This window comes from Mobula birostris, chromosome 16 (genome assembly GCF_030028105.1).
Source record: "Mobula birostris isolate sMobBir1 chromosome 16, sMobBir1.hap1, whole genome shotgun sequence".
Taxonomy (NCBI): domain Eukaryota; kingdom Metazoa; phylum Chordata; class Chondrichthyes; order Myliobatiformes; family Myliobatidae; genus Mobula; species Mobula birostris.
In genome coordinates, this window is record NC_092385.1 from 1,856,333 (window position 1) to 1,869,173 (window position 12,841).

Here is a 12,841-nt window from a genome sequence, read left to right on the forward strand (position 1 = left end):
GGTCTGATGTCGAGTTGGAGGAGGAAGTTTAGTGAGACGGTGAACTCTAGTGCACGTGTCTGCTTTCAGAAGGGCTGTTTGCGAAATGGAATTGCTGAGCTTGGGGCGAGAGTGCCAAGGTTTTGGCAGGGCAGTCTCAGTCAAGAGCTCAGGATGACAGTACCAAGGCTTCAGCAGGGTGGTCTCGGTGTGGGGGCAGGCTGAGTGGTGACAAGGTTGGGGAGAGAGAGAAAGAAGAGGGGAGAGAAACACAAGCAACTGCAGATGCTTGAATCTGGAGCAAAGAATAAACTGGAGGAACTCAGGAGGTCGATTAGTATCTGCGGAGGCAGAGGAATAGTAAATGGATCAGGTCGATATCCTGATTCAGTCCTGGCGTGGGCCCTGACCACACTTTGCCTCCACAGGCACTGCTCCATCTTAGTTAAGGCAAGGTCTGAGCAGCCACAATTTTCCTGAATGGTGCAGAGAGTTGAGTGGTATATGGCAGCTTGTGCTCCTAGTTATTTACTCCACACTGTCCTTTCCCATTTATATTCTCTGCCTTCCATCTTCACTTCTTTATAAAATTGGACAGCTTACACTCAGGCCTCCATCATAGCCTTTAAGCATAGGTTGCAAATGGCAGGATTCAGCCCAATTCCCACCAGTAACCTCCCCCCCCCATCTCATTAATTCTGTTTTCTGTCCCCTAACTAATTTCCCTCAATTCCAGTATCGCTAATCAGGTGACTCCTATTCTGAAAGCTGTGGGGTCCATATCAGAGGCACCAAGGTGGGAGTAGAGGGTATTGCAGTATCGAAGCTAACCTGCTTGTTAATACAAATATCTAAACAGCTGTTCAGGTGGCAGCATCTCAGTGCATAAAAGCATGCAGACATGGTCAAGAGATTCAGTTGTTGCTCAGACCCAACATCAGAATGGGGGAAGAAATGTGACCCAAGTGACTTTGATCGTTGGTGCAAGATGGAGTGGTTTAAGCATCTCAGAAACTGATCTCCTGGGATTTTCACACAACATTCTTTAGCATAGCGGTTCCCAACCTGTGGTCTACAGACCCCTTGTTTAATGGTATTGTTTCATCGCACAAAAGGTTTGAAACCCCTGTTCTGGAGTATACAAAGAACAATGAGAGAAACAAAAAACACATCCAGTGAGCGGCAGCTCAATGGCTGCATATGCCCTGTGAATGAGTGGTCAGAGGAAAATGGCCACACTGGTTTAAAGTGACTAACTGAAATAACCACACGTTACAACAGTGGTGTGCAGAAGAGCATCTCTGAACACACAACACATTGAACATTGAAGTGGATGGGCTACATGAACATACACTCAGGGGCCACTTTATTAGATATAGGAAGTACATGATAAAATGGCCACTGAGTACAGAAAACAGCGACAGACCAATTGGCCCCGAGAGCTGTTCTGCCATTCAAACAGATATGGGAATGACATGGAATTAGGTGTTGTTGATAGTGAAGGTTATTGCAGATTACAGGGAGATCTTATCAGTTTGAGAAGTGGCGAGGTGTGCCGAATAGATTTCCATACCGATAAATGTGAAGGATGTATTTTGGAAAGTCAAACCAATGTTGGACTTGCACTATGAATGATAGGGACATTAGGGAGTGTCATGGAAGAGGAACATAAGAGCACACTGCTCATTGAGAGCAGCAACAAAGGCAGACAGGAGGGTGAAATGGGTGTTTAGTACACTGACCTTCAGGGTGATTAGATAACTGGATTTTAAGAGACAAAGGGCATCAAGGTTATCCAAAGAGAACAGGAACAATATTGAGATAGTGGAGAGGAAGCAGCTACAAATCAAAAGGTACAGTATAGTACAGGTCTTTCAGTCCACAATGTTATGTTGATCCTTCAACCCATTCCAACATCTATCCCTTCCCTTCCAGCCACATAGCTCTCCAATTTTTAATCACCTAACTAAGAGTCTTAAATGTCCCTAAAGTATCTGCCTCTCCCAGCACCCTGGCAACATTCCATGCATTCACCAGTAAAAATAAACCTGCTTCTGACATTTTCCCACCATGCATTCCTCCAAGCACTTTGAATTATGCCCCCTGATATTAGCATTTCTGCGCTGGAAAATAAGCTCTGGCTATCCACTCGATCTCTGCCTCTTGCATACATCTCTCATCCTCCTTCACTCCAAGACAAAAGCTGTAGCTCACTCAACCTCTCCTCATAAGACATGCTCTCTAATCCAGGCAGAACATGTTGGAAAGGCTGAGTGACCTGCAAGGCAACTGCACTTCAATCTCAAGACATGATTTAAAGGCTTAACAGACATCTTCACATTTAAACCAGGTCATCCCAATTCAGATACAGTGACCAATGCCAACAATTCCAACAATTCCAGCAGCGTGCCTGGATTACAAAAGAGAAGAGCACAGCAGGTTTCATTTACCAAGATTAATTCAAAATTGGGTTAGTGTTTCTTCTCTATGGAGCTGTGAATCTCTGAACCTGGCTGCAGACCAGATAGTTAACTGATGTTTCTCTTGTCAATGGACAAGGGCAAAGTGATACATTTTGGAAAGTTAAACCAAGCCAGGACAGTGACTGGTAGGGCCCTAGGGAGTGTTACAGAACAGAGAAACAAAGAGGCACAGGTGGTGACACAGGCAAACAGAATGGTGAAGATAGAGCTTGGCACATTTACTTCCATTCAAGTCACGGAGTACAAGAGTTGGGACATCATGTTACAGCTGTACAAGACATTGGTGTGACTGCAGTTAGAGTACTGTGGGCAGATACACTATAGGAAGGATGTCATTTAGCTGCAGAGAGCGCAGGAAAGATTCACAAGGATGTCACCAGGATTGGAGGACTGAGGTTCTAAGGAGAGACTGGGACGGTTTTCCTTGGAAGAAGAGAGGCTGCGGAGTGACCTTACCGAGATTAAAATCATGAGGGGCCTAGATAAAGTGTATAGTCACTGTCTTTCCCTCAAGATATGGCAAAATTAGAGGGCACAGGTTGAAGGTGAGGGGGAAAGATTTAGAGGCACCTGAGGGGAAACTTTTCTCAGAGGATGGTGGGTATATGAAATGAGTTGCCAGTGGAAGTAGTAGAGGCAGGTGTATTAATGATATTTTAAAGATATTTGGATAGGTATATAAACAAGAAATACTTAGAGGGATATGACTCAAATGCAGGAAAACTCAAGGCAACTTGCTGGAAATGGACAAGTTGATCCAAAAGGCCTGTAAAGCTCTATGACTGGTGGGACCAGCTTGAGACGCCTGATGGTAAACTATATCTTTGTGATTGGCAACATCTCCGCCACGATCTCCATCAGCACAGGGGCACCACAAGGCTTGTGTGCTTAGCCCCCTGCTCTACATGCTTTATACTCATGAAGCTCCCATCAAGGAGCTGTTTATTCACTTCAGGAGGAGGAAACCAGATGTTCCACGAGCCAGCCCTCATCAGGAGATCAGAGGTGGAGAGAGTCAGCAACTTTAAACTCCTCGGTGTTATCATTTTGGAGGAGCTGTCCTGGGCCCAGCACGCATGTGCAATTATGGAGAAAACACAGCAGCACCTCTACTTCCTTAGTAATTTGTGAAGATTCAGCATGCTATCTAAAACTTTGTTAAACTGCTAGAAATGTGTGGCAGAGGGTGCAAAACCGTTCCCACCACTGAGCACATCTACGTGAAACATTATTGCAGGAAGGCAGCATCTGTCACCAGGGACCCCAGCACCCGGTTCATGCTGCTGCCAAGAGGGACAGGTAGCACCCCCCAACCATCAGGCTCTTGAACCAAATGGGCACAACCTCTTTCAACTTCACTCGCCCCATCAGCGAACTGTTTCACAACCTATGGGCTCACTCAAGGAGTCCTCTCATCATGTTCTTTACATTTATTGTTTATTATTCAAATTCTATTATTGTATTTGCAGTTTGTCGCCTGCACACTGATTGTTTATCCATCTTGTTGAGTGCGGTCTTACATTCATTCTACCGAATTTCTTGAACTGAGTATGCCCGTAAGAAAACAAATCTCAGCATTTTATATGGTGACGTATGTACTTTGAGTTCTGTGCCCATTTGTAATAAACTAGGAACCGTCAGCCTTGTGTGCATCTTGTGTAAATGAGAGCCGGAGGTACTCCCTCCAGAGTCTCAGTGACTCACCTTGTTGCATATGCATTGAGAAATCTGTGGGCTGCAGCAAGACCGTGAACAAAATACTAACAGTAATGAACTTTAAACAGGTTTAAACTACCAAACCAGCACGTTTCAAATGCCCAGTTTTCCATGCTGCACAACCATTTATGCTTAGCATTTACTGAGATTTAGGAACTAATTTTAGAAACCTAGCATCCAATCTTTGTTGTGTAAACATAGAGGACACAGGGAGAGAACTGCCAGGAAAACTGCTTCCCAGTGACATACAAATAGTTTGAGACAGGTAGGTGCCAACCTTTCTGACCAGTTTGATGGAGACCCAATGCTTTCAGATAACGAATACTTGTGCTTTTGTCCTTGGGATTGACTGGGTTCTTCTTCGTCTGTCGAACCACCTTCGAGAAGGCCAGCTTCATGTGCTGTTCCACACTCTTCAATAGGAAGTACCTGAATGAAGAGAACAAGACGAAATCTTGAAAACTCAACAAGACCTCCTGAATGGCACACCAAAGTTCCCACGGTTTGCCCTTTGGGAAAAGCAAAATGCCTTCCGCCTTGAATGGATTTTTTTTTTTTTTTTTTGTTAAACCAGACCACCTACCCATTCTAGTAAACTTTGCACTTAGTCTTAGAGCACAAAGACAGGCTTTCCAAATGTGGAAGTTCAGGAATTCAGGGAAGAGAACAGTGAAAGATATTTTTATTACAAAAGTGGTGCTGCTGATGGTCTTAAGGTGCATAAATGTGGGAAGCTCAGGAAGAGATTGAAGGGACTGTGGCACTTTCATCCATGATCGAGGATGAAGGGCTCTGACCAGAAAAGTCAGTAGTTCCTTCCCCACCCCACTGATGCTGTTCCACCCAGCAGATGCAGTTCCTAGCATTCTCAGTTATTTGCTGTACCTACATACTTGTTCTTTGCAAACCATGCACTAGGACACTGCACCCCTCTTGTATCTGGATAAGCTTTACTTGTGCTGCCAGTGGATAATATCACATTTCCTACAGTATACACCATTTGAGAGACCCCTGCCCAGTGACTTCACCCATTTCTCCTTATGTCATCTTCACAACTCCCTTTCCTACTGACTTACCAATCTTTTGTGATGTCCACAGCTCTTCCCATCCATATTATTTATAGAAGTTGTAAAACTGAGGCCCCACCACCAGCCCCAGTATATGGAGGGAAGCAAGTGGAAATCTGCATGCCTACCACACCAACATGGTACCAGTGAGGCCAGCAATTTTCTGTTCCACTATAACCGTTGCCACGCCAGATTTTCAAATGACTACTAGAAATGTGAGCGGACAACATCTGCTTGCTCCTCTTCACCCACAACATGTCACTGAAGAGTCATAGTGTTACTTCTTCAAAAAGCTCTAATAAATTAGTTGGAAACTATTCCCCCTCTCAAAGCCATCTAACTTTGCTGATTAACTTGAACTTTGAAATGCTGTACAATAACTTTTTAAAATCAGTTTTTCCTAACAGAGAAGTTGACTACATCAGCCTGAATATTGCAGATTTGTTTCTGCCATTCGTGTGGAATGAATTCTAAATTTTAAAACTAAATTTCAATAACAAAATTTTATATCCACTCCCTTTTCGAATGAAGGGCTTACATTTGCTATTTTTCAGTCTAATGGAGCCTTTTCCTCTATGTGGAGAAAGTTGTTAGAATAGGATTACATTGACAAAGGTGAGAATTATTTTAGCTCAGCACTAAAACATAGGAGACAAAACTGAAGCATACTTCCCAGTGTGAAGCAGATACACTTTTCCCAAACGCACATGGGACCATGCTATCCGTAATTGTTTGCACAAGAATATTGTTCATAACAAGTTCTTTATATTACAAAAAACTCAAGGCATCAGCTTCAGAACTGTACATGCAAACAGACACTGAACAGGAGCACTGTGGTACTCACTTGGTGTTGAAGAACATGAGAGTTGTGAGGAGAGTGGAAGGCGAGTGAGCCCCGAGCTGCTTGCATTCCCACAGCATCTCCTCAGTGATGTGACTGGGGATGATGTAACCTATTAAACAATGCATCATATTATAAATGTTGTATGACTGGATACTAACTATTTAGTAAGTACTTCTGAGAGTCTCTGGCTAAGTTGTGCCATCTTGGGAACCAGAGGCAAGATTTTCTGACAGCAAGCTACTCAGCAAGAGGGACAATTAATCTGATCAGAACTCAACAACGATAGTCAATGTAAAACAAGCTTCCCATGTCCCATTCAGCACCTTCGCCATCTAGCTGTTTTCTAACCTTTTCGAAAGTACAAACAACAGGAAGTAGAGTGCACATAAAAGCTTAACAAAACTGAAAAAATCAATGAGGGGAACTGGCCAGTTTTACTGCACGGATTAAAAAAAGGATTTGTTAGCAGGCAGGTGGATTAATTTCACAAATAGAACTGAATGGGGCAATCCAACAGCGATTGCAGGGATGTAGTTGCAAAGTGACCAAGGTCAAGAATGGTCCTGGATGGTTAACTTTAGAAGAGAGATAAAATGGAAGATGTAGTTGGGAACTGAGGATCTGGTAGTCAGGGGTCTTTCTGGAAAAGTACATTTCATCCAAAGACAGAAAATGAGTTAGTTTATGTGAAACCAGACTGCGGAGGGCTGGAGACAGGACAGGTGAGAGAGGAGCAACACTAAATGCTGGGGCAGTAAGCCCACAATGGCGTGGAGGACTGGTGACAGGAGAGTGAGGGGTAACATTAAACACTGTAGTAGTCAGTCGGCAATGATGAACATTCAGGAATAACGAGAGAGGGATCAGGACTATTCAAGGATAAAGGAGGAAGCATGCCTGGAGGCAGAGGGTGTGGGCAAGGTCCTAAACAAGTACTGCACAAAGACCACAGTCAGTGCACCTGGAGTTCAGGTCCTGTCAGCAGCTAGCCCGGGGTTTGATATCAAAGATCAGAGACCAAAGGTCAATCGCTAGACTGGAAGTTGAAACCCAATTGCCAAAGCCTGGAGATCCATCCTGGCGCTGAAGGACTGCCCATGATTATGGGTGGGAGGGTAGCAACGGGGCTTCTTTTGTTGGTTGTTGTGTTCTGCTGAACATGGTGGGCATTTATGTTGACAGCTGCCTGAAAGTGTCTGCACAGATAGATAGTGGTAAACACAGCACACGTACTTTCTTCATTAGCCAAGGCACCGAATTCAAGAGTCAGCAAGTTACATTGCAGCTTTATAAAACTATTTAGGCCTCACTGCATTCAATTCAGGAAGGGCGTGGAGGCTTTGGAGAGCTCAGAGAATTCACCAGGATGCTGCCTAGATTAGAGGGCAGCTGCTTATAAGGAGAGATTACAAACTTGGATTGTTTTCTCTGGAGAAGCGGATCCTGAGCTGAGACCCTGTAGATGTTTATAAGATTACTAAGTTTATAAAACAACTAAAAAAAAGTCACTTACGGAATTCACAAAACACCAAACATTGAGTATTGAGTAAAACTCACTCTTACGGAATTTTCACAAATGTACAAGAACTGGTTTGCCAAGAGCAATGATTGCAGGCTGCCAGTTCACAGCAGGAAGCCGCTTAAGGGAATTGCTTTGGCAATTGACAAGGCAATCTCGTCTATTGACAGTTGTACAACAATACTTTATCCAGCAATGGAACAGCTGCAAGTCAATCTAGTAACTAAAACTACAACCCTTTCTCTTCTACCTACAATTAGAATTCCCTTGCCTGTCCTCTGTACACCCACTGGAGAAGAGGGACCATGTTGCAGAAAATTTCAGTTAGAACACTGGCCCTCCACGTCACAGCGATACACTATTATTTCAAGTGACAAGCCGTTTCTGAAAACAAGGCAACGGTTAAACGTTTGTGGCTGTAGTGAAGAACCCATGGCATCACTTACCCAGAGTGCTGATCTGAGGCTGCCAGTCTTTTAACACTTCCTGCAGCTTTTCAGTGAACTTTGTATAATAGATATCTGAAAATATATCATCTACTCTGCCATTTTCAAATAGATACTGCAAAAAAAAAAGTTAGAGAAATTTTCAATTTAACATTAAATCGGGTACTGAATCTAAAATCAAAATTTCTGCAAATGATGGAAAGTTGAAACAAAAAGCAGCAAGCACCCAGCAGGTCGGGTACTGAGAAACGGAAGTATTCAGGTTGACAATTTATTGGAGATACAGTGCGGAATAAGCCCCTCTGGCCCATCAAGCCACGACGCCCAGCAATCCCCAGATTTAATCCGAGCCCACTCATGGAACAATTTACAATAACCAATTAGCCAACCCACCGGTGCAGCTTTGGACTGTGGAATACCTGAAGGAAACCCACATGGTCACAGGGAGAACGTACAAACTCCTTACAAGCAGCTGCGGGAATTGAACCCGTGTCGCCTGTACTGTAGACTGCCGTGCTCCCCAAGTGTGCTGTGTATACAGCTGAAGAGTTCAGTAATGACCCTAGTTCTTTTTTTCCTCCACAGGTACCGACTGCCCCCACCAAATAGATCCACCAATTTACAACTTTGATTTCACAAAGGAATAAATGATTGTGCGCCATAAAAACAGAACACTCAGCAAGTTCTGGAGAGAGAGAAACAGCTGTTGTTTCAGAAGAACTGGAGAAGTGAGAAAACAAGATGCAGACTGTTGTCCAGCTGACAACTGGCCTTAGTGCCAATGAGATTTAGGCTTTAGATCTTTCAGAAAGGATAGGGAGGGAGGCAAAAGAGCTGGGGATGGCTGCAGAAAAGAAGGAAGTCATGGAGCAGTTGTCTACTGAGTCTCTGTGGGTGGAAGTTAGAAACAGGAAGGGGGTCAATAACTCTACTGGGTGTTTTTTTTTTAAAATACACAAGACCACCCAATAGTAACAAGGACATCAAGGAGTAGATGAGGAGACAGATTCTGGAAAGGTGTATTAATAACAGGGTTGTCATGGTGGGAGATTTTAATTTCCCAAATATTGATTGGCACCTCCCTAGAGCAAGGGGTTTAGATGGGGTGGAGTTTATTCGGTGTGTTCAGGAAGGTTTCCTGACACAATATGTAGATAAGCCTACAAGAGGAGAGGTTGTACTTGATCTGGTATTGGGAAATAACCTGGTCAGGTGTCAGGTCTCTGGTCTCTCAGTGGGAGAGCATTTTGGACATAATGATTACAATTCTATCTCCTTTACGAGAGCACTGGAGAGGGATAGGAACAGACAAGTTAGGAAAGTGTTTAATTGGAGTAAGGGGGAAATATGAAACTATCAGGCAGGAACTTGGAAGCATAAACTGGGAACAGATGTTCTCAGGGAAATGTACAGCAGAAATGTGGCAAATGTTCAGGGGTATTTGCATCTGCATGGGCATGTTCCAATGAGACAGGGAAAGGACGGTAGGGTATAGAAACCATGGTGTACAAAGGCAGTTGAAAATCTAGTCAAGAAGAAAAGCTTACGAAAGGTTAAAAAGAAACTAGGTACTGATAGAGATCTAGAAGATTATAAGACTAGCAGGGAGGACCTTAAACATGAAATTAGGAGAGCCAGAAGGGGCTATGAGAAGGGCTTGTGTGCAGGATTAAGGAAAACGCCAAGGCATTCTACAGGTATGTGAACAGCAAGAGGATAAGATGTTAGAGAATAGGACCAATCAAGTATGAGAGTGGAAAAGTGTGTATGAAACCAGAGGTACTTAGTGGATACTTTGCTTCACTGATCACTACGGAAAAGGACCTTGATGATTGTAGGGATGACTTACAGCAGTCTGAAAAGCTTGAGCATGTAGATATTAAGAAAAAGGATGTGCTGGAGCTTTTGGAAAACATCAAGTTGGGTAAGTCTCCAGGATCAGATGAGATGTACTCCAGGCTACTGTGGGAGGAGAGAGAGAGAAGATTGCTAAGCCTCTGGCAATGATCTTTGCATCAATGGGAAAAGAAGAGGTTCCAAAGGATTGGAGGGTTGCAGATGGAGGGAGTAGAGATAGCCCAGGAAATTACAGACCAGTGAGTCTTACTTCAGTGGTTGGAGAGTTGATTGAGAAGATCCTGAGAGGCAGGATTTATGAACATTTGGAGAGGCACAATATGATTAGGAATAGTCCGCATAGTTTTGTCAAAGGCAGGTGGTGCATTATTAGCCTGATTGAATTTTGAGGATGTGACTAAGCACACTGATGAAGGAAGAGCAGTAGATGTAGTGTATATGGATCTCAGCAAGGCATTTGATAAGGTACCCCATGCAAGGCTTATTGAGAAAGTAAGGAGGCATGGGATCCAAGGGGACCTTGCTTTATGGATCCAGAATTGGCTTGCCCAGAGAAGGCAAAGAGTGGTTGTAGACAGGTCATATTCTGCATGGAGGTCAGTGACCTGTGGTGTGCCTCAGGGATCTGTTCTGGAACCCCTTCTCTTCGTGCTTTTTATAAATGACCTGGATGAGGAAGTGGAGGGATGGGTTAGTGAATTTGCTGATGACACAAAGATTGGGGGTCTTGTGGATAGTGTGGAGGGCTGTCAGAGGTTACAACAGGACACTGTTAGGATGAAAAACTGGGCTGAGAAGTGGCATATAGAGTTCAACCCAGGTAAGTGCGAGGTGGTTCATTTCGGTAGGTCAAATATGATGGCAGAATATAGTATTAATGGCAAGACTCTTGGCAGTGTGGAAGATCAGAGGGACATTAGGGTCCAAGTCCATAGGACACAAAGCTGCTGTGCAGGTTGATTCTGTGGTTAAGAAGGCATACGGTGCATTGGCCTTAATCAACCGTGGGATTGAGTTCAAGAGCCGAGAGGTAATGTTACAACTGTACAGGACCCTGGTCAGACCCCACATGGAGTACTGTGCTCAGTTCTGGTCACCTCACTAAAGGAAGGATGTGGAAACTATAGAAAGGGTGCAGAGGAGATTTACAAGGATGTTGCCTGGATTGGGGAGCATGCCTTATGAAAATAGGTTGAGTGAACTCGGCCTTTTCTCCTTGGAGTGATGAAGGATGAGAGGTGACTTGATAGAGGTGTACAAGATGATGAGAAGCATTGATCGTGTGGATAGTCAAAGAGGCTTTTCCCCCCAGGAATGAAATGGCTAACACCAGAGGGCATAGTTTTAAGGTGCTTGGAAGAAGGTACAGATGGGATGTTGGGGGAACGTTTGTTTGTATTTTTTTTATATAAATATACGCAGTGACGAGAGTGTGGAATGAGCTGCCGGCGACTGTGGTGGAGGCGGATAAAATGGGGTCTTTTAAGAGACTCCTGGATAGGTACATGAGCTTAGAAAAATAGAGGGCTATGGGTAACCCTAGGTAGTTTCGAAAATAAGTATGTGTTCAGCACAGCACCGTGGGCCTGTAGGATTTCTATGTTTCTATGAGGGAGGGGAGGAGAGAAGTTGTTGGTAAGATACAATGGGTGAGACAGCATCTGGGGAGAGGAATGGACAGCTATTACAGGTGGATTGCCAATTCTGACATACCAGGAGGGATGATCATCCAAAACTGTTTAATTCAGTGGACACTATAGGCCCAGATTCATTAGCTGGACACTCAACCACAGAGTTTGGTTGACACATTTCTCCCACTCCCCACAACTAAACTCACTTGTTTTCTCACTATTCTACTTCTGCAGGACTGTTTCTCTCCACAACATCTGCCGAGTATTTCCAGCTTTTTCTACTGTGTTTCTCCCCCCAATTCTCAGCTTCTGCAGTATTTTATTTACTTCAATAGGTTACATGAAAACAAACTGCACACAGTGAAGTCAGACTTGTTTGAAAGTTTGACCTATTTGGCCATACCTTTTGAATGCAGAGACAGATATAGTACAGCATGTCTGGATCATAGACTTCACCCTCTGGGTTGCGGGCTTCTTTTAGCATCAGGCACAGTCCGTAGTTCAGTTCTGCCACTGCTGAGGACAGGAGGTTTTCCTGGAAGCGCAGTGGCTGCCGGCCTTGCCGAGAAAGAAGATGGCATGTTCACTGGTGCACTGCATAAATGTACCTTCTCCAAATTCATTCTGCCAAAACTAGCTCGTCCTTGGGATTGAGCAGGATATAATGGGAATGCACCAAGAACATTATTCCTCTCTTCGGAAGTGAAAACTTTAAAGTGGCAACTTTTCCCCCATAGAGGCTGGTGATATATTGGACGATCTGTATGAGGAACTCGTAGAGGTAGGTACAATTACAGTGTTAGATATTGGATAGGTACATAGATAGGACAGGCTTAGAACAGGGGTTCCCAACTTTTTTAAAAATATATATGCCAAGGGGCCTGTGAATCCCAAGTTGGGACCCCTTGGTTTAGAGGGATATAGGGACAAGTTGCAGGCAAGTGGACAACTTGGATCAGTTGAGCCAAAGGGCCTGACTCCAGTAGACCACAAGACACAGGAGCAGAATTAGGCCATTTGGCCCATCAAGTCTGCTCCGCCATTCAATCATGGCTGATCCTTTATCCCCTCCTCAGCCCCATTCCCTGGCCTTCTCCCTGTAACCTTTGATGCCATGTCCAATCAAGAACCTATCAATCTCTGCCTTAAATACACCCAACACCTGGCCTCCACAGCTGCATGTGGCAACAAATTCACCACCCCCGTCTAAATAAGTTTCTCCGCATCTGTTTTAAGTGGATGCCCCTCTACCTTAAGGCTTGTCCTAGACTTCCCCACAATGGGAAATAACCTTTACAC

At 44.1% G+C, this 12,841-nt stretch overlaps 1 protein-coding gene across 4 annotated transcripts in view; it reads right to left on the reverse strand.

Moving 5' to 3' along the window:
* Positions 1 to 12,841, reverse strand: part of LOC140210930 (transcriptional regulator QRICH1-like) — a 60,946-nt gene that overhangs the window by 8,776 nt on the left and 39,329 nt on the right. For all 4 annotated transcript variants that reach the window (XM_072280198.1, XM_072280200.1, XM_072280199.1 and 1 more), the window contains 4 exons: positions 11,946 to 12,100; positions 8,055 to 8,169; positions 6,090 to 6,198; positions 4,456 to 4,607 (listed from right to left, as the gene is read on the reverse strand). In XM_072280198.1, coding sequence (XP_072136299.1) covers positions 4,456 to 4,607; positions 6,090 to 6,198; positions 8,055 to 8,169; positions 11,946 to 12,100 — 531 coding nt within the window. The remainder of the gene's footprint in view (positions 1 to 4,455; positions 4,608 to 6,089; positions 6,199 to 8,054; positions 8,170 to 11,945; positions 12,101 to 12,841) is intronic.